Source organism: Rhinopithecus bieti, unplaced genomic scaffold (assembly GCF_001698545.2).
Source record: "Rhinopithecus bieti isolate Rb0 unplaced genomic scaffold, ASM169854v2 scaffold_13262, whole genome shotgun sequence".
NCBI classification, from domain to species: Eukaryota; Metazoa; Chordata; class Mammalia; order Primates; family Cercopithecidae; genus Rhinopithecus; species Rhinopithecus bieti.
Genome location: NW_016808004.1, coordinates 5,662,183 through 5,685,430, shown reverse-complemented (window position 1 = coordinate 5,685,430; position 23,248 = coordinate 5,662,183). Strand labels below are relative to the sequence as shown.

Here is a 23,248-nt window from a genome sequence, read left to right as displayed (position 1 = left end):
AAAAAAAAAAAAAAAAAAAAAAAAAGAAAGAAAGAAAGCCCATTTCCCTTTCTAACAGCAAATGTCTAACTATACCCCATGTTTTCCTTCCTATTTATCTTGAACTCAACGAGGTTCTCATCACCAACTGTTTCCTCCACATTGGTCAGAGTTAGAGTAAAAGTTATTAGTTACTCCCATCATTTCCTCCAATAATGAAATTGTCAGAAGCGTTGCTTTAGGCTTAAATGAGACTTCCAGCTGATGTTCTGTTTAGTTAAAATCTCCTAGCATTACTGGAGGTCACTGTAGTGCCAGTTTTGTGATATGCATAAGAAATTTATCATCCTGTGCTACATCCCTGTTATATTATTTGTGTATCTTATTCTTCTTATCTTCATCCAGATGTTCTTCAGCTTGCCTCTACTCATAGATTTCCATGCAGATATATTTCTCCTTGACTTAAAAGAGGAAGTAAACTAGTACTCTGGAAGATTATTTCTTTGTAAAAAAGATGTACCTTTCCATCTCCTTCACTTATCTCCATTTGTCTTTAAACTATCAATCTCTATTAGCAATGAAGGCCTTTGTCGCTATTGTTTTCTTTTTTATGTCATATCCACTTAATAGTAAATTTTAGAGTTTTATCTGGGCATTTTCTCTCCCTGTTTTCAGTTCTAAATGTGAAAACAAAAATCAGATTAGGAAGTCACCCAGCAAACATCTACTTCCTAACCTTTACAGGATGTACTTCATTTCTAGCCTATTTTCTTAAACTATGTCTCAGAAAACCCAAACCCATTTTTTAAAGTTCATTTATATATCCATTCAGTTGGCTTTACTTTGGCAGCCCCCACGTATGTTACAGATACCTATTCCTCCTTTCTATTCTAAAATTCAAACAATTAAAAATAGTGATGAAAATATCGCCTGTGATTCTAGAGACTTTGATTCTCTGCCTAGAATTACATAGAAGACAGCCATCATAAGGTTTGATAAATTTCTGCATTCAGCTGTGACAAGCCAGACATACCCTCTTAGAAAGGAGCATGCCTTCTAACTTCCCTGTCAAGCCTCAAGTAAAGATGTCTCTTTGGGAAAGAACGTTAAGAGTTGGCCTAGACAACTGGGAAAAATTTCTATCATAGAATTAACTGGCAGGTGTTAAATGCAAAATAAGTAGTCTATACTTAAAAATTGTACTCTGTATAAAACACACGTAAGTTCCTAATTCGTTTCCAAACAGCTCAACTTTTTTCTTAATTTCCATGCTTTCCTGTTTTGTGTGTGTGTGTGTGTTTGTTTAATTTTGAATTCCAGACATACTTTCTAGATTTTCTGGGACATTTACTTTCACATATTTTTATCCCTCTGTCCCCATGAAGTACTTTTGTCCTTCTCAGACTGTGTATCTTCAATCATGATTGGAGATAAAGACTTACCATTATCATGATGCAACACAAAGGATAGCTACAAACTCATCTACCCAGTGACCATACAATGCCCCATCACACACATTATCAGTTAATGTGTTGGATTCCAGAAGGCATTGAAAGACCATATATACTATTGTCCATAGCTCTTAAGACTCTTCTTAGAGTGATACTCTGGAAGAAGTTACTGAAATTGCCACATCTAGTAGATTAAAATAGATGTTAAATGCCCAGTAGACATCTACAGGTAGGTTTTTATACAGTGCTCTTAACCCAATTGTAAGCCAGCTGGAACTACAACAGTTCTTAAAATTCTACATATTCTAAATTATCCTGAGAGAAATGTATGAATTGAGATGTTTTTAGATTATCTGCCCTAAAACTGTGATTTCTTTAATGTTCATGTTAAAGTGATATTTCTTGTCCACAGAATAAGGCATTCTTGTATTTTGCTTACTTTTATGGTAAAATTAGAAATGATTTGCCGAAAAACTTACCATTCATTCTTGATTTTCTTTCCCAGAATTATAAAATGAAGGCTACTCCTGGATAGTCTATACTTTTCTCTATATTTTCCTAAAACTCTTCAGGTATATGTGGTTAATTATTTTAAAGCACATTATATTTTGTTCATCATTCCTTTAAAATAAAAGCAAACCTGTATCACTTTCTTATATTAATGTTTTTTGTCCTCCAATTGGAAGAACCATATCTCATTATTTTTGGTCAGATAATAAATAAGTGTATTTCTTGGGTAAATTGCTTTCATGTTACCTCTAATCCTGGATACTGTTTCTCTCTTTTGCAGGTATCATGATAGAGGAAACCAGTTTTGGGAAAAGTTATGCACAGCTGAATTTCGAGAACTCTATGCTCTGGGCAGTATTCATAATGACCTTTATGTTATAGGAGGACAGATGAAAATTAAAAACCAGTATCTTATTACAAACTGTGTGGATAAGTACTCTGTAGAACGGGACAATTGGAAAAGGGTGTCTCCCCTTCCACTGCAATTGGCATGTCATGCTGTAGTGACAGTGAATAATAAACTTTATGTGATTGGAGGCTGGACCCCTCAGGTTAAGAAATTTCCTGTATACATAATTGGCATGGCAATACCAAGTCTGGCTGCTATGTTAAAAATTGTTGTAGTTGTTGAATACTAAAAGAGTGTGACTTACATTTTGGTAAAGTGCTTTCTGTTTTATAGAATATAACTCAAGGTTTTAAAGTGTTAAAGCAATTTAGGAGAATGGATTTTTAAAGTGTGTTTTCATAGACGTGACTTGATTCAGTATTCACGCTGTGCTCTTCATAATCCTCCCATTCTTGCTAATTATGAAAAATATTTGTGCTGAGGGATTATCTGTAGGGAGCATCTAACTAGGGGGAAGAGAAGCTGGATCCTCATCCAGTTCTGTGTGTCTAATAGCTTTGTGACCTGAGGCAAGTAATTCATAGGCCTTTTCCATATTTAAAATTCTTACCCTAAGTGAGACACCAGAACACCGATCTGTGATGGCACAATCATTTCTATGAAAGCATATTGTGATTGTAACACTTGATATTTTTATTGGGCATCAGCAGGCAGAGAACCCAGAATGCTGTTTCTATTGAAGTCCAGTGAAGTGATGGCAAACTACAATGAAAAGTCAGGGGTGTGTGGCCATAGTGGCCTTCTCCCTCCCCGCTGGATGTCCTCTCCTGGTGCCTTGGCGCACTCTTCTTAGGATCACTTCAGCTGCCTCATGCCCCGACCAACCGGACTTTCTAATAAAAATTAATCTCACTAGCTCGTTGGTCATCCTCATGGCATACAGTAAATTTATTTTTGCCTGTATTATTTTTTGTTTCTCCAAATTTGCTTCAGGATAAAACTGATGCTATTTGCATTCATTTCAGAAGCTTGGAATTTGCCATTTATTTATAGTATATCATACCTGTTTTAAAAACTTAAACCTCACATTTAACACATTTAATTTTTTCTGCTGTATGTCAGAAAGTAGTACAGATTTCATCACAGCTAGCAGGAGAAACCTGACAGATTATTTGTAATTAAACTTTTTCAAAATTATCCATTTACATAGTTAATTTTGCATGCATAAGCTCCAAAAACAACTTAGAAGCTTTTCTTTGCATTTCTTTCACTAAAATAGAGATTAAATACTTAAATTAGAAGGAAAATTAAAACCATAAAGTCAACGATTGTTAATTTATAAAGTTTCTGAACAGATAATGTGAATGTTTACCTCATAGAGGAAAGGCTTTGCTACCCAATTGAGTACCTGTATAACAATTGCAAGATCACACAGGGTTGTGCATGTGTCATGGTGAGCATAACTCTTGGTATATTTAAAGTAGTTAACTAAAATTCATTGCATAAGCTTTCGTAAGTATGCCAGTTATTTCTTTGTTGAACACTTGTATCACCCAAGAAAACGACACTCATGAATCCTTAGCTTGAAGTCATATAAAGTTCCACATACATGTATACAAAAGACATCATTTCACCTAACATTTATGAATAGGAAAAGCCACTTCTGTGTAAGAGTAAAATTGTTTAATTTGTACCTTCTCTAGTCATTAAAAATATATAAAATAAGTATGTTAAAATAACTGCAAATAATTTAGATTAGTCGGTAAGTCTTGAAAATTGAATTCACACCATTCCTATATAGGCCATAATTATGGTGTAAAAATAATTACGAAGACACTAAAATGTTTTGGCAACTTTGTTTCATATGGATTAGAAAAATATAAAGAAAATGTCTTCTAAATTATTAAAATTAGTTTCTCACAAATATCAAAACCAACAACTATAAAGTTTGGTAAAATAGAATTACACTTTAAATACTATTCAAGAGAGCTTGTTTTTTTTTTTTTTTAAGGCTTTGCAGTTGCTTCTTTAAAAAAAAAGCTGTAATAAATGTCTCACTGCTAAGATCACAGATTGTTTGCTCTAACCAAACACCTTTGGCCCATTATTTCAGAATATAAATTCCTCTGATATTGACAGTACACTTATAACCCCCGTCATGGGGTTTGGTGGGTTTATGAGTATGAGTCACTGCAGTTAACCTCTATTTATCTCTTTGGCTGTCTGCTTTGATTAATTGCATTCATGTACTCACAAAGATCGCTAAATGGTATGTTATTATATTGGCTGTCATATTTCATACAGATGGATCTTCCTGATGAAGAACCTGATCGATTAAGCAACAAACTGTTGCAGTATGACCCCAGCCAAGATCAATGGAGTGTGCGGGCATCCATGAAGTACTCTAAATACCGATTCAGTACAGCTGTAGTCAACAGTGAGATTTATGTTTTGGGTAAGAAGAAGCAGATTGCTAACAGTATAACTACTTTTATTTTCCTCAGCAGTTTGCCTCAGCAAAAATGATATGTTCTCCTTTGCACTTGTATCCCAGTTCAAATTTATATACAACTAGCTGAACTTTGTCTTTTATTTCTTGTTTTCTAGAGCACAGTCAAATAAGATTAAAGGAAGTCCATTGACATTGAGAGCAAAACTATTTTTATGGCATTTATAAGTGCCTTGGAATGTAAAAACAGTAATGATATATCCTTATATATACTACCAAATAATATACTTTGAAATAGGAATAAGCCTTTGGCCACTTTTAGTCAATGAAATGTGGGCTTTGCACCAACTGTGATGGATCTGTGCCATTAGAAGAGAAAGCCACCATAGGTAAGACTGTGCCACAGATTGTGCCAATCCTCATTTTGCCTAATCCACCAAATTTCTAGACAGGTGTTATCAAGCAATTTTCATTTGAAAGCACTTTTTTCTTATGTGTGTCTTGTACTTCTTATATGTATGGTCTTGTACTAACTATAACTAGCAAGAATTGGTAAAAGACTTCAGTTCCACTAAGGTGGGTACAATAAAAACAATTCCACAACATCCCATATGTATCCCCTATCCTTCTCCACTCCTTGATTTTTCCTGTTATGTTAAGTCCCTAGCTCTTTTAAGGACATTCCATCTACCTAACATTATCCTCTGTCACCTTCCCTCACCTTCCATAAGTATGGGAAAGAAACACTGAGGCAGGGAGGTTGACTGGACTGATGAAATGATACCTATGCCAATTCTTTATTTCATCCAATCTGCATTGATGGCCAATGGGAAAAATACGGAAAAGATGATGGATAGCAAAGACATGGCAAGGAAGAAATATGAAATAGGGGATGGAAGCAAACTAAGCATTTAAATAGAAAGTATTATGATGATGATATTTTTTTACTAGAGGGAGGCCATTATCTCTTAGCTGTTTGCACAGCATGAAGCAAAATAATTAATGCACTCAAGAATTAGCAGTTATTTTATGATTTTAAGAACAAGAACATAATGCAACATAATTTATGACTACCTCAGTTATGAGATTCACTTATAATTAAGTTTTTTTCTCTTGATGTGTATTTCTTTGTTATAACTATATACTATGTCACAGGCCCAGAAGAGACAATCCCTAACCTATGATAGATCACCTAGGATAGGTGTATCACTCAAGGGGATGAAGGGCCTTTCTACTAAACATATTAAAGTTGGGGGCAGCCAAAAGTGGGATAAAAGTGATATATCAATTGGACCAGAATGAGAGTTCCCCCTAATGTGGAGCCACAACTATGCTAGATGTGGAATTTAAATGATAGTATATTGTTTGATAAACTACATGGGAAAGGCACTTGTGGGAACTTACACTTCATGGCATGGACACTGTCCATTGAATGAATGAAAGGAGGTAGATTTAAAAGAACATGTAAGATTTGGGTGGATGAAATCTAGAAAAGAGTACACTCCAGGAAAGGGTGCAATGAGAGGGGGCAAAAAAGAACAAATAAGGAGAATGAAATAAGCAGTGGTTTGGAGGTGAGGATGAAAGTGGTGAGAGTACAGGATAAAAAGAGCGTAAATGAGTCCACCAGGGACAGGGAGTTGTGAGAGAAAGAGCTGAGTAGTAAACTGAGAAGCAGATTATAGAGGCCTTTGGATGAAGAATTCAGGAAATACTAGTGAATGGTAAGAAACCATACAGAAGCAACATGATTAAAATGTTTTAGAAAAACTGGTGAGATAAGCATATAAAGAACACAGCAAAGACAAAAAGAAACTGGAAGTGGAGAGACTAATTAGGAAGGTTTTTACAGTAGCTTACGCTGTAGTTTCTGAATATTCAGAACTGGAGAACAGATTCATGACCACCCCAGTAAGCTTTACCACCCTGTAAGATTCAGCCCAAAAGAGTCAACTTCCTCAACATTTGCTACTTAATTCCCAAATATATTTATAAACTTTGAAATGGAATGTAGTTCAGTTGTTTAGGTATTTTTGTAGTAGTCTTAGTTCATATTTAATTGTTCACTGTATATATAATTGGAATTTGGGCAATTACCATATAGAATCCTAAAACCTTATTAGTTTCAGTGACTCATATTATCTTAGCAAAAGCCCTGTCTGCTTTTAGGAATCTATATATACCCCCACTGTGTTTTGGGTCACTGTCAATTAATATAACAATGAGCCCTCTTTCTAATCCCTATAATGGATTTAATTTCTTACTATGTCCTAGATAGTCTACAGGGTATCTTCCAAAAAGCAGCCACTGAAACCTCCTTCACCAGGAAGGCAGCATGGTAAAGTAGGGAAGGCACTAGCTTTGGAGTTGAGTGTGTTTGGATTGAAATCCTGATGTACCACCTATATATTCTTGGTCTGGTAAATATTTTTATGTTGTTGCTAATATTAAAATGGGAATGCCTACCTCTTTTGAGATACTAAGATAATATATGTATAATTCCTACAATATAAGTGTTCAGATATTGTAACTTCTGTTTATTGAGCCCCTTTGTTACGGACACTTTGCTAAATTCTTTGCTTAAAGTTTCACTTAATAGTCATAAAAGCAGATAAATTATTAACTGATCTGTATAGCTGGCTAGGTATCTAGACTCATCCTCCGACTGAAAATAACCTAAAAACGTTGTAAAGCATATATTTAGAAACCTTTTAAGAGCTGACGTGCCAGTAAGAATTTAGCAGACCAAAAGCCAAATGAAAGCAGATTTCCAACTATGAAAACTGAAAAGTCAACATTCTATACTTAAAATAAAATAAAATAAAATAAAACCAGGCATATTTGTCAAAAACAACCATTTTAGATCTCTAGAAATCAATCATAAGTAACAAATTGAGAATAGTTTCTTTGTTTAAAAACAATACTGAGCTTGAAGTAAGACTTCAGGCAGTCTGTAGCATTCTCTCGTGAGGCTCTATTCCTTATCCCAGCTCATTCAACATGATAATATTGCTAGAGTGGGGCTGGCTACAAAAACCAGCAGCTTTTTTTTTGCCAAAGGGAGCTGACATATTTGTGAGTAGAGGGTGGAAAACCCACACTCACAGTGGAAAATAGGAAAAGCCTAGAGTTCTCCTAGGCTGAGGTCTTAGTCCTGGTTGGTACAACAGCAGACAAAAGAACTGGCCAGAAATTTAACAGGAAGATCCTGGAAATCAGAAAGTCACAGAGAGACTTGATAAACTCATCCCCTGGAGGCCAAGAAAGCTGCATAAACATGCAGCCCCATAGAGAGTCCAAGCTCTCCACACATTCCTAGCTGACTGGTAGGTTGAGCACATGTACAGAGCAGATCCAAGAGGACCAGGCAGAAAGTGAAAGTCATAGCAGACTTGGAAACTATCTGAACTTTTAAGGTACTCCCATGCAGATCCACCAGGAGAGAGTGGAAGCCTTACTGGTGTTTGACTACAACCACCAGTCGTTGACAGAGACTAAGCTATGCAGAAATAAGGGTAACTCATAGGCTAAAATACAAAAATGTGTAAGATTTCCCCTCTGAAAACAGAGGGGAAACCGCAGCAAACAGTAGAAGAGGCATATTCAGTTTAGGTAAATTACTTAAAAACAACTACAAAAGGCAGTCAAAAAAACAGAAAAGAAAGAAACCCTCAAAGAAAAAAAAAGAAAATCAGGATAAAAAGTTGCTACAATATATTATCCATAATGTCCAGTACCAACGAAAAATTACAACACATGCAAAGGAAAAGAAACAGAAAAGCATAACCCATTTGGGGGTGGGGGTGGTGCAGAAGTATTCAATAAAAGTTGTCCCTGAGTGAGCCTGGATGTTGGATTTAGGAGGCAAAGTCTTCAAAGTGACTATCAAATATATGTTCAAAGAATTAATGGAAACCAATTTTAAAGAATTAAAGGAAAATATGACAATGAGTCCACTATGATATTGATAAAGAATAGAAATTATCTAAAAGAACCAATGAAAATTTTAAACTTGTAAAGTACAATAAACCAAATAAAAGTGCACTGAAGGGGCTCAGTAGCACATTTGAGATGTTAGAAAAAAGAATCAATGAACTTGAAATCTATAGAGATTATATAATCTGAAGAAGAGAGAAAAAATTGGAGAAAAATTAGCAGGGCTCAGAGTCAGGTGGAATAATATCAAACCTATGAACAGATGTTTCATGGGAATCCCAAAAGGAAATGAGAGAGAGAAGTAATAGTCAAAAATTTCTGAAATTTGATGGGAAAACATTAATCTACAGATCCAAGAAGTTTATCAGACCTCATGTAGGATAAATTCCCAGAGGTCCTCACGTAAATACATAATAGAAGAACTACTAAAGACAGAAAATTCTTAAAAGCAGCAAGATAAAAATGCCATATCATGTAGAAGGAAACAAGAGTATACTTAACAGATGAGACTTACCAGAAACTCAGAGGCAAGTAGGCAGTGGAATATTATATTCAAAGTGTTACAAGAAAAAAATGATCAATCAAGAATTCTGTATCCAGCGAAACTGTGCTTCAAAACTTAAGGTGAAACAGACATCCCCAGATGAATAAAGATGGAGACAATATGTGGCTAGCAGACTTACAAGAAATACTAAAGGAACACTAAAATCCTTCAGACTGAGAGGAGGTGATGCTAGACAGTAACCTGTGTCCAAAGGAAGAAATGAATAGCACAAGAAATGGTAAATATATAAGGAAATATAAAGGGCTGCATAATACATGTTTTTCTTTTTTCTTCTCTTAGTTTCTTTAAAAGATATAAAAGAATACAGATGCTCCTCAACTTACAGAGGCATTACGTTCCAATAAACCCATCATAGGTTAAACATATAAAAAGTAAAAAATGTATTTTATGCCCTGATAAGCCCATCATGAAGTTGAAAAATCTTAAGTCAAACCATCATAAGTTGGGGACCATCTGTAAAGCAGCAATTGTGATACTATATAGTTAGGTTTTTCACATATGCAGTTGTAATATATATGACAATATCAGAGAGTAGAGGAGGAGAAAATGGGGTTACTTTGGAACAAAGTTGCTGTTTGTAATGAAACCAACTCAGTATTAACCTAAAATAGAGGATGATAAAGTAAAACACACATTAGAATTTCTAGAGCAACCACTGAAATTTTAAAAAGTAGTTTAAAAGTCAACTAAAGAAGCCAGGCACAGTGGCATGCACCTGTAATCCCAGCTACTTGGAAGGCTGAGGTGGGAGGATCACTTGAGCCCAAGAGTTCAAGACCAGCCTGGGCCATATAGTGAGCCCTCTGCTCAAAGAAAGCTGCAAAAGAAAATGGTACACTTAAAAATACATTAAATACAAGAGAAGGCAGCAAAGGAGGAACAGAGAAAAAGAGTTTCAAGAAGTAGAAAATAAATAGCAAAATGGCAGATGTATAGCCAGTCGTTATCAAAAATTACATGAAATGGGAATAGATCAAACACCCTAATCAAAAGGCAGAGATTTTCATATTGAATAAGAAATTAAGACCAAATATATGCTCTCTATAAAAGACACGTTTTGCATTCAAATACACAAATATTTACTATCATTTTACAATAGAGAAAGACATAAAATGCAAAAAGTAATATTAAGAGAGGTGCAGTGACTATATCATCAGACAAAATAGAGTAGAACTTTTACTACAGACAAACAGAAAAATTTCATGATAATAAAATTGTCAATAATATCAGGAAAATATATCAATTATAAATGTGTCATACCCAAAAAGAGAGACCTAAAATACATGAAGCAAAACCTGAGATGAAGTGATGAAGCTGTGCACGGTGGCTCATGCCTGTAATCTCAGCACTTTGGGAGGCTGACGTAGGCGGATCACTTGATGTCAGAAGTTCAAGACCAGCCTGGCCAACGTGGTGAAACCCTGTCTCTATGAAAAATGCAAAAATTAGCCGGGTATGGTGGCATATGCCTATAGTCCCAGCCACTTGGGAGGCTGAGGCAGGAGAATCACTTGAACCCGGGAGGCAGAAGTTGCAGTGAGCTGAGATCATGCCACTGCACTCCAGCCTGAGCAACACAGCAAGACTCCGCCCAGGAGTCCAGAAAAAAAAAAAAAAAAATGAGATGAGAAATAATCAAACAATCATCAATAGAGATTTGTCATCAAGAATTGATAGGATTAGACAGAGTATTAGCAAGGTTTCAGAAGATTTAAACAGCACTATCAACCAACTTTACTTACCTTAACTGGCTTGTGCTAACGGCTGCATAGCTTTGTAAATATACTAAAAATCACTAAATTGTACACACAATGGGTGTATAATGTGGTGTCTAAGTTGTCTCAATAAGTAAATGTGCAGGGCACCCAATCACTTATCAAGCTTGGAAAATTGTAAGCTTGTTTCCCAGGCTTGTAGCTTACCAAAATTACTCGAGGTGGGAAATCTAATTAGAGTTACTATGCACATAAAGCTGGTACTTCAAAGAGCTATAGCCTCTGTGTAACCATATTCTAGAAGTAAACCTGCCTTACATCTCTCATCTCAGAGGACTTCAAAGAAACATCTTGGCACTGAGAAACTTACTGATGAAAGGCTCATACACCCTTGAGAAGTAATAATCATAAATAAGCTCTTGATGGAATTTCAACCCAAATTCGCATACCCAAGTGGGAAAAAAGAAAAGACAAAGCTTGAATCATGAATTTAGTTTAAGATGCCTCAGACTGATAGTGTGCTCAGGTACCTGGGAAAAACAAATTCACATTCTCTCAAGAAATGTATCTTTATCCTAGACCTCAGAAATCCCCCACAAATAATTTTCCAAGGAAAACAAGCATTCCACAGTTAATGAAGCAAGACACCTTCAGCAAGAACCGATGGAAATAATGGCCAGTAGAATAAACAAGCAACAACAACAAAAAACCAGTACAGACCTCACATACTGGAAGTATCAGACAAATAGTGTGCTTACTCTGTTTAAAGAAATAAAAGATAAAATTTACAATATCATCAGGAAATAGAAAATGATAGAGAATGATAAAAAAGTTTGGGTAAGAAGTGACTTTATAACTCAAGGAATGTAAAAATATATAACAATATTAAAACCCAATGGGTATATTTGAGAGCAGAACACAAATATAAAGAGAAAATTAGTGAATAGAAGAGAGTTCTGAAAATTAGTGAATAGAAGAGAGTTCTGAAGAATTTGCCCAGAGTATATCACAAAGATTTTTTTTAAATAGAAGAAAAGTTAAGATAGATGGGTAATAGGGTGAGAGGATTAATAATGTTTAACAAAGTTCTATAAGGAGAGGAAAAAGAAAACAGGACAAAGGCAATATTTGAAGAAAAATGGGTGAGGATTTTCTAAAACCAGTGAAAGGCACTAATGCACACAAACAAACAAAAATAATGAATGCCAAGCACAACAAACAAGAAATGTATACATACATTTGTAGTTATCATGAAACTGAAAAACACCAATGAAAGAGAATATCTTAAAAGCAGATTAAGAAAACAGACCGATTACTTTTAAGAAGTGACAGATTGACATCTGACTTATCAACAGAATAATGGAATCCAAAAGACAGTCAAATTACATGTTTAATGTGCTAGCAGAAAATAAATGCTAAAGTAGAATTCTATACCTAATGAGATGGTCTTTCAAGAACACAGATGAAACAAAGACATTTTCAGATGAGGTAAAACTGAAAGCACACCACCAGCAGACCACCATAAGCAGGTAAAACTGAAAGCAGACCACCATAAAGGAATTTTAAAGTATGTTTTTAAGCAAAAATTGTGATCCCAGATTGAAGGTCTAAAATGCAAGATGAAATGAAGAGCTAATAATGTGGTAAACATATGGGTAAATGGAAACATTTCACACTTAAATATTTAAGATAGACTTTTAATATCAGTTATAAATATTAAATTGACTTATAAAATAATAATTAATAGTTTTTAAACAGTGATAAAATAGTAGTAAAATAAATGAAATCAAAATTATAACAACAAGTTGGGACAGAGGTGAGTGGAGTGAAAGTGTCCTAAGATCCCCTTATTATCCAGGAGGAGGACCAAGGAAGGGATTAAATTTGCAACATTTGATGCAGACATTAAGTATGCATGTTAAATTTCTAGGCTTACCGCTAAGAGAATACAGAGTATACAAATTTTAAACTAACAAATGGGAAAATAGAATTAAAATCAGTGCAAAAGAATGCAATAAATAAGAAAGAAGAAATAGAATAAACAAGACAACTGCTAATATGAAATAAAAAGCTGGATATTAGATGAAATATATCAACAATTATATTAAATGAAAATGCACTAAATGCTTCAGTTAAAAGACAAAGATTATCAGTCTGTTGGAAAGAAAACCAACCGTATTCTGTTTAAATATGACTTGATTGAAAAATACATTTTGGGTAAATTCTAACTAAAAAAAAGCTGGTATAGCTGCTTGTTAATATTAGCCAAAATATACTTTAAAGCAAAATCAATTAATAGAGTTTCTGGCTCCACGTAAAATGGAGTAAGCACACTTCACGTTCTCTCCCACTGAATACAACTATAAAACATGGACAGAATGCATGGAAAAGGTATTTGAAGACTCTGTAAACAGAAGTAGGTGCATCAAGAAAGAACACCAGAATTTTAAGTACCACCGCCATATGACTTACTATGTTTTCTCCTCTGATAGCCCCTAGTCTGAAGTCAATGCAGCTAGAAACCCAGAAGTGGGCATTATTCATAGAGAGAGCTCCAAGAAAATCTGTCTAGCTTCGGCATGAGTTACTGAAAAGAGAGGTTATAATTATCAGAATGTAGATATCCCCTCACTTTTTTCTCTCTGTACTCTTACATCTCAATACCTAGACAATCCCATGGCAATGATGACCAGCAAGAGCCAAAACTCAAAGGGAGAAGAAACTTCCTCTCCATTTAGTCAAGCTGCAGTTCCAAGAGGGTGTGGTCAACCCACATTGCTTTCCCCTTTTCCTTTCTCCCTTGTTCTGTCACTTGAGCCCAACAAGAGTTCAAATACAGAAATGTGTGGCAGAGAGGGGTAACTAGAACCTCAAGTTTCTAGCCAGAGAACCAAAAAAGGGAACATTTGGGAACTAAAAGTACCAGGGAGATCTCAGGGAGGGTTTTTCAATGTATTTAGGTGTAATCTATGAGACATATGTTTACATAGCATGCAAGAGGGAGGGTAAGTGGAACTATAAGGTGAAGATTCCAACATCCCAGTTACTGTGATAAAACACTGATACTAAGTAGACTATGAAATAAGTACATATTTTGTAATCCCAAAAGAAACACTACTCAAGGAGATATAGTAAAAATCACAATAAATGCATTGAGATGGAAGACTGAAAAATGTTTAAATAATTTAAAAGAGATCAGACAAGGTGAAAAAAATACCACAGAGAGAACAAACAAAACAAGCAATAAATCAGTAGATCTAAATCTAGCCACAAAAATAATTACCTTAAATGCAGATGTTCTAATGATATCAATGAGAAGACAGAAATGGTCAGAATGGCTTACAAATAAAACGACCTAAAAATATTCTGTGTACATGAAACACACTTCAACTATAATGATATAGTTAGTTTAAGACTAAAAGGCTGGAAAATGTATGCCATGCAAACACTGATCAAAAGAAAGCTGGAGTGGCTTTGTGAAGATCAAATCAAGTAGACTTCAGCAGAAAGAAAGCTACCAGAGATACAGAAGGACATTACATAATGATAAAATCATTGATTCACTAAGAAAACATAACAATACTAAATGTGTATGTACCTAACAACAGAACCTCAAATTACATGCAGTGAAATCTGAAAGGAGAAATAGACAACTCCACAATTATAATTGAAGATTTCAACACTCCTCTCTCAGTAATAAATAGAACCAGTAGATAGAAAAACAACAAGTACCTGTATATAGAAAGAGCTCAATAACACCATCAACCAACTGGATCTAACTGACATTTATTGCCCACTCCACCCAGAAAGAGCACATGGAATGTTCACTAAGATAGATCATATCCTGAGTCATAAAACAAACCTTAACAAAATTTAAGGAAGTAAAATCATACAAAGCATATCCTCTGACCACAGTGGAACATAAGGATAACTGAATAGTCTTCAAACACTTGAAAACTGAGCAACACATTTCTAAATAATCCATGGATCAAAGAGGAAATCTCAAGAGAAATTCAAAAATATGTTAAGCTGAATGAAAATGGAAACACAACATACCAAAGTTCGAAGAGTGCTGCTAAAGCAGTGTTTAGAAGGAATTTATAGCATTAAGTGTTTGTATTAGATAAGAAGAAAGTTCTCACATCTATAGTCTAAGTCCCTGCCTTTAAAACTAGAAAAAGAATGACACAGATCAAGTGAAGAAAGTAAATAAAGATAGGAGCAGGAAACAGGGCAATTAGAGGCTGAAAAAGTAAGGAAAATCAATGAAACCAAGCTGTTTCTTTGAAAAAGCCAGGAGGGTTGGTAAACCCTAGCAAGACTAACCAATAAAAAGAGGAACAAGGTACAGATGACCAATATTAGAAATGAAAAAGGAGATATTACTACAGTCTCTGTAATTATTAAAAGGATAATAGGGCAGTGCTACAAACAACTCTACAGAAATACATTTGACAACTTAGATGAAATGGATCAACTCTTTGAAAACCACAAACTACTAAAAGCCACCCAAGATAAAAGAGATAACCCCAAAATGATTAAATACATTGAATTCTTAGTTTGAAACATTTCAAAAAATAAATACCTAGGTCCAAATGGTTTCACTGGTGAATTTAACCAAGCATTTAAAAATAACAGCAATTCTGCTACCTCTTTTAGAACATAGAAGAGGGAACACTTCCCACTTCATTTTATAGGCCAGCATTACCTGATACCAAACCAGACAAGACAGTACAGAAAAAGAAAACTACAGATCAATATCTCTCATAAACACAAACACACAAATCCTCAACAAAATATTAGCAAGTTCAACACAGCAATATATGTAAAGAACACACTGTGCCAAATGGGTTTTTTCCTGAGAATGCAAGATTGGTTCAATATTCAGAAATCAATCAATATGATCTACCATATTATAGTCTGCAGAAGAAAAGCCACATAATCATATCAATTGATGCCTAAAAATCATTTGAAAGAGTATAACATTTGTTCATGATGAAAAATTCTCAGCAAACTGAGAAGAGAATTTCCTCAACCTCTCAATCTGATAAAGGACACCTATGAAAATCTACAGGTAACACCATTTAATTTTGATTATTTTTATTTTTTGAGATGGAGTCTCACTCTGTTGCCCGGGCTAGAGTGCAGTGGTGTGATCTCAGTTCACTGCAACCTCCATCTCCCAGATGGAATATTTCAGATTCAAGAAATTCTCCTCCTCAGCCTCCCAAGTAGCTGGGGTTACAGTCACCTGCCATCACATCCAGCTCATTTTTGTATTCTTAGTAGAGACGGGGTTTCACCATGTTGGCCAGGCTGGTCTTGAACTCCTGATCTGAAGTGATCCAACCACCTCAACCTCCCAAAGTACTGGGATTACAGGCCATCATGCCTGGCCAATATCATTCTTAATGGCAAATTTATATGCTTTTCCCCTAAGTTCATGAAAAAGGCAAGAATACACTTATGACTATTATTCAACATCATAGTGGAAGTCTTAGTACAATAAAGAAAGATAAAGTTGTGCAGAAGGAAAGAAATGAACCTGTCCCTATTTCCAAATGACATGATCATCTATGTAGAAAACCTCAAAGGGCCTATTTTTTAAATTTCTAGAACTAACAAAGGGGCTTAGTGTAGTCAGCAGATACAAAAGGTCAATCATTTACTGTTTAAAAATGTATATATTTAAGGGATACAACATATTTTGATATACATAGTGAAAAGATCACTATAATCAAGCTAATTAACACATCCGTCTCCTCACATAGTTACCTTTTATGTGTATGTGGGAGTACCTGATATCTACTCTTAGCAAATTTTCAGAATATGGTACAGTATTAACCGTAGTCATCACATCATGCTGTACTATGGATCTCTAGGCTTATTAATTCTACATATATTCCACATATAGCTGAGCTCATGCAATATTTTTCTGTGTCTGGCTTATTTCACTTAGTGTAATGTGTAGTTTATCCATGTTGTTACAAATGGCATGCTCTCATTTTTTAAGGCTGAATAATATTCCATTTCTTTATTCAGTCATCCATTAATGGACATTTAGATTGTTTCTGTATCTTGACTATTGTGAATGCTGCAACAAAGATGAGAGTGCATATATCTCTTAGTCCATCTTGTGTTGCTGTAACAGAATACCAGAGACTGGGTAATGTACGAGGAAAAGCGGTTTATTTAGCTCATGATTCTGCAGACCAGGAAGTTCAAGGACATGACCTTGGCTTCTGGCAAGAGTTTTCTTGCTGTACCATAACATGGCAAAGAAGGTCAAAGAGGAAGCTGACCTGTGTGACAGAACCCAGGGGCATCCTGGCTTTATAACAACAGACTCTTGCACAAACTAATTTATTCTCATGAGAACTAATCCAGTCTGCCGAGAGAGAGAACTCACCACTTGGCTTTTACTGTGTTGGGGAAATGGTCTCCTCTACATTTTATTCTATTTTATTTTATTTTTTGTTATTTATTTTATTTTATTTTTTGAGAGAGGGTCTTGCTCTGTTTCCCAGGCAGGCTCAGGTGCTCTTCCCACCTCAGTCTCCTAAGTAGCTGGCACCACAGACTCATGCCAACCCACCCAGCTAATTTTGGTATTTGTTTTGTTTGTTTCTTTGTTCTTGTTTGTTTTTTTGTAGAGATGGAGTTTCGCCATGTTGCCCAGGCTAGTCTAATACTTGTTGTTTTCTGTGTGTGTGTGTTTTTTAATAGTAGCTATCTTAATGGTGATATCTCTGTGGTTTTGATTTGCATTTCCATAATGGCTAGTGATGATGAGAATCTTTTCATATGCTTGTTGGTTATTTGTATTTATTTTGAGAAAGGTCTGTTTAAGTCCTTACCCTAGTTTTCATTTGGGTTATGTTTTTGTTGAGTCTAAACTGGTCTTTTTATTTTCCTTTTTTTTTTTTTTTTTTTTTTTTTTGGACACAGAGTCTTGCTCTGTCACCCAGGCTGGAGTGCAGTGGTGTGACCTTGGCTCACTGCAACCTCTGCTTCCCAGGTTCAAGCGATTTTCCTGCCTCAGTCTCCCGAGTAGCTAAGACAACAGGCATGTGCCACCATGCCCGGATAATTTTTGTATTTTTAGTAGAGATAGGGTTTCACCATGTTGGCCAGGCTGGTCTCGAGCTCCTGGCCTCAAGTGACCTGCCTGTCTCAGCCTCCCACAGTGTTGGAATTATAGGCGTGAGTCACGACACCTGGCCCATTTATATTATTTTGCATTAGTTGCCCCAGAGATTTCAATTTGAAGTCTTGACTTATTACAGTCTACTTTAAGTTAATTTACTTTTACCTCTTCTCAAACAGTGTAAGAACCTGACAACAGTTTAATTTCATTCCTTCCACCCATTGTACTTTTGTTGTCATATATTTTATATAACCTTATATTGTGGTTGTGGTTCTTTAAACAACCTGTTATGTTTATTCACAAAATTGCCATTTTCAGCATTCTTCATTCCTTCCTAAAGTTACAGGCTTCCAACGTTTCAATAAAGTGTCTCTAGCTTTGATTTTTTTCTTTAATACTTATGGTAGTGCAAGTCTTCTGGTAATTAATTCTCTTGGCTTTTGATTGTAAATGTCTTCATTTTCGAGGTATATTTTTTGCTGGTTATAGCATTCTATATTGGCAATATATGTCAACACTTTAATATGTCAGTCTATTTCATCTGGCTTTCACAGTTTTTATTTAAAAAGCAAATGTCAGTCTCATTGTGGTTCCTTTGAAGGTAATGTTTCTCTGACTTCATATAAGATTTTTCTTTTCACTGTTGTTTTCAGCAATTTGACTATGATCTGCCTAAGTGTGGGTTCTTTGTTTTTATTCTACTTGGGGTTCACTGTGCTTTTGGAATTTATAGACTGATGTTTTCATCAGTTTTGGGGAAATTCTCAGGTTTTGTCTTTTTAAATATTGTTTCTATTTTGTTCTCTCTTCTTTCCTTGTGAGATGCTCATTTCCTGTACACTAGACCTTTATTTATGTGCTCTGTGTCTCTTGGGGTCTTACTTGAATTCTTCTATACTTTTATCTTCCCATACATCAGTTTGAATATTTTTTATTGAAGTATTTTCAGGTTCACTTACCCTGTCTTCCATTGTATTCAGACTGCTGTTAACCCAGCCATTTTCTTCTTCTTTTCAGATACTGTATTTTTTAATTCTAGAATGTCCACCTTATTCTCTTTCATAGATTCCACTAATTTTGTGAATTTCTCTACTTTTCTCATCCATTTTGTCTATGTTTTTTTCTATTTTCTTTATCTTATTCTTAATCAGTTATTTCAATATTTGGATAGTTCACGAGTCAGCTTCTGTTACATTTTTGTCTTTGATCAGCCATATTTCGCTGCCTATGCCCATGTCTGGTGATTTTTTTCTTGTATACTGAACTATGGAAAAGAACCAGAGGCTCCTGATGATCTCCTCCCTGAGAGGATTCTGCCTTTCCTTGCTAAGTCAGAGCAAGGGACTGATTCCCTCAGTCCAATCAGGGCCTGGACTGGGCCAGAGTAAGTTGCAGCCTTAATAAGGCTCAGTCTTCTTTGATTCGGCCCTGTTCCTTGGGCATGGGCCACTCTTCCCCACCACTCCTGATTTTGGATGGTGAGCTGGAAGGATTTGTCTCCTCTATCCTGGAAGACTGTGGGGATTCTGTTCTTTCCTTCAGAGTTGTTTAGCTTAGCTTTTTAGCCTCCCTGAACAACTTCAAAACCTGACAAATATGTAGAGATGGAGACCACATGCGTGTTTGTGGCAAGCCACTCACTTAAGCCAGACTTGATCACCTATATACCATGCAGCTGCAAGAGATTTCTCTCTGACCATTAAAAGCATTTGGTCCAGAATCCAGATTGCCCCAGTAATCAGTGCTTTTGAGGAGAAAGTTGGCCACGTGCTTGAGGTTCTTCTGTGCAGATCCTCTAGCCACCAATCTGTCACAACAGCCCCACACAACTGCCAAAAACTTCCCTGGTCTCACTTTCCTTCACCAGCGTTCCTCTGTCTGTGTCAAATCCAGTTCTTAGCCTTGGTCCAGAATCAGCAAATCCCTCAAGGGCAGAAAGCAGCCTAGAAGAGGCTCTTCCCTCTCTGGAATGTTAGCTCATCTAGTCCTTACTGTTTCCGCACCTCTCTGATGCCTTTCAACATACGACTTTTCCATACATCCATGATGGTAATGATCACTGCATTACGATCACTGACCTGCCATGCCATCTTATAAAGAAGTGGAAGAATGGTTATCATACTTGTTAAGTTTTAGACACATTTCTTTTTGTATATTTGTTTTATAATTTTATAAAGGGAAAAAGGAAAAGAATGGGACCTCAACGAGGTTAAGTACCTTATTCAAACTGATGGTTACTAAGTAGCATAGCAGTAATCAAAGTCGGTTATCTGACAACAAAACCTTTACCATGCATTCCTTCCTGACCTCAAGATCATGGACTTTTGTCCTGCTGTTCCACTGAGGCCACTTCAGTACCATCCTAAGCAGTTAGCAGAGGCCTTGGGGAGCCCCTAGTTCTGTCTTTACCTTGAGGCAGCTGAGGGTGGAGCCAGTAGCCCTGATGAGTTATATATTGGTTGATGGTGGCTCCATACTCTCTGGTACTCTTGCTTTCAGGATTTGGACTTCAGAATTACAGTATTTTCCTTATCTCTTGCCAAAGATCATAAACTAGACCTTCCCCCATGAGGTGGCTTAGGGAAACTGGTTCACATTAGGTAAGCACATCATTCTGTGAAGTTTTTCCGTAACTGGAAGAGTGGGATTAAGCACAGACAAACTCTAGTCAAGATCAGCATCTCCTCTGTAAATGCTCATTTTGCAAAGGGGGTTTTCAAAGTACAGATGGCCCTCATGGCGGCAGTGAGAATCCCTGGTGTACTAGTTAAGCCTCTAGCTCTGGGCTAGGCTCCTGAGCCCATCTACAAAGTGTCTTCTTCCTCCCAGCAAGCAGGTGGACATTCAGTCACGTTGTTAGATCCATTCACCTAAGATTATCTTATGAAATAGTTTGTACTCAAATTAGGATTTAATAGCAAAATCATCACAAAATAAGCAAAGACAGTGAAAGGGGAGGAAAGAGGGAACTAACTTATCAGCTGCAAAACTGACTAGAAATTTTCCTACACTCAACCACTCTAGCTTAATACCTGTCTGGCATATAAAAAGTGCTCAATAAATATTTCTGACAGAACACTAGTAGGGGTAAATTTTCCCTTCCCTGCCCACAAGCATTATTATATGGATATAATGGATACAGTTGCTGCACAGGTTAACCTCAAGAAAGCTGGGAGGGAAGACACACCAAACAGAAATAATTCCATGTGATGATTGCTACTTACAGAGGCCTATACAAATCTAGGGATTCGGAAAAAATGTCACAGAGAGATTGACCCTGGGCTTACTTCAAGAAGCTGGGGTTTGCCCAACAGAATAGCACAAGGAGAGAATTCTTGGTCGTTAACATACCAATTGCATGTCATGTTACCTGACGGTAGTTTTGAGTGTCAGGAACACCAGCTGCACAATGAAGCAGTAGCAGGAGGTGAACCTGGAGAGCTAGACAAGAGCCAGCCCACAGAGCACTTCAAATGCCATGCTTTGGAATTCATAATTTATCTCTAAATGATGGTGAGCCATTGAAGGATTTCAACAGTAAAGTAATGACAAATTAGTGCTTATTAAAAGGACCAGACACCTCAATTCTACCTATACACAGATTCAAGAGAGTAAAAGGGATTGCCTATTCAGAATTATTAAGTGTGGGGACTATGATTGTCCTAGAGTTCACTCACTGCCCCAGGTATTTGCCCTAAATATAGCTCCTGAGTGGACAGATGGGCAAGAACTCCATCTCTGGTATCCTGAATTAACAGACTCTGTAAGGCCCTTTCACAAAATCCAAGTTGCGAAACAGAATGGATGAAATTTTGAAGCTAAAGTAGCTGGGTCTTGAAATTCCTGGTCTCTGGAGACTGAAGGAGATGAGGCTGCTGCTCTTCTCTACTCCTATATTTAGTCCCCGTTTTGTGGCTGTGTAAGCCAGGTGGTGAGCCAGAGAAGGGGAAGGAGTTGGAAATCAAAGGGGAAGGAGCTGGAAATCAAATTAGCTGATTTTGACCTCTGACTTAACAGCATTTATAAATAGTTTATAGGGTAATCACTAAATTATTGCTTAGATGAAGGGTACATTCTTGTCTACATTTTCTTTGTTCCCTCTTAGAATATGAGAATTTAAGAGTTGGCTTTATAGTTTGACCCACTGGGTTTGAATAAGAATGTAATGTGACTTCCATTACTTTTTCAGTTTGTGAATTTTGCTCTTGAGTAATTGAACTCGACATAGTAATATTTGCAATGTACCTAAAAATTAAAATTACAAAACATGCCATTGAGCTACAAAAGATGTAAAGGGAGGAAGAGAACACACACGCAGGGGAAAGAAGATATAGTATAGAAATTCAGAATTATCACAGGGAGGGAAGTGGGAAGAAGGAGGTAGAAGGGCCGTAGGCTAATGGAGAGGAACAAACATCCAGAGATTTATGGACAAAAGTAGTTCTTAGGAACTAGATCCGTGAAAACAAGCAAAGTTTGGCCTCTCAGAATTGAAGGGAGAAATAATTCAGTGGAAAGTAAGCCTTTGTAATAACAGGTAAAATTCAATTGAGTAGCTTTGACGTCAAATAGACCTATAATGTCCTTTGAAGAGATACTGGATTTTTTTTTATCATACCGTGATTTGACTCAACTAATACTTGTTGCAGCAAAGAATACGTCAAACATTAGGCTGGGTGCTAAGGACCCAGAGATGAAAGACACGCTGTTTGCCCAGAAGGAACTCAGAGACTAGGGCAAGACAGATCAACTGTGCATATAGTTAAAGTGCATGTAACGGAGGATCAGCTAACTCACTCCACAGGGAGGAATTAGTCAAATAAAGAAAAATGAGGATGGGCACGGTGGCTTACTCCTGTAATCCCAGCACTTTGGAAGGCTGAGGTGGGTGGATTACCTGAGGTCAGGAATTCGAGACCAGCCTGGCCAACGTGGTGAAACCCTGTCTCTACTAAAAATACAAAAAGCCAGGCGTGGTGGCAGGTGCCTATAGTCCCAGCTACTCAGGAGGCTGAGGCAGGAGAATCACTTGAACCTGGGAGGCAGAGGTTGCAGTGAGCCGAGATCACCCCATGCACTCCAGCCTGGGCAACAAGAGTGAAACTCTGTCTCAAAAAAAAAAAAAAAAAAAAAAAAAAAAAAAAAAA

The 23,248-nt window shown here is 36.4% G+C and overlaps 1 protein-coding gene across 2 annotated transcripts in view; it reads left to right on the top strand.

The window, feature by feature from the left end:
- Positions 1–23,248, top strand: part of KBTBD12 (kelch repeat and BTB domain containing 12) — a 79,157-nt gene that overhangs the window by 10,270 nt on the left and 45,639 nt on the right. For both annotated transcript variants that reach the window (XM_017885148.1, XM_017885149.1), the window contains exons 3-4: positions 2,221–2,491; positions 4,594–4,744. In XM_017885148.1, the coding sequence (XP_017740637.1) occupies positions 2,221–2,491; positions 4,594–4,744 (422 nt within the window). The remainder of the gene's footprint in view (positions 1–2,220; positions 2,492–4,593; positions 4,745–23,248) is intronic.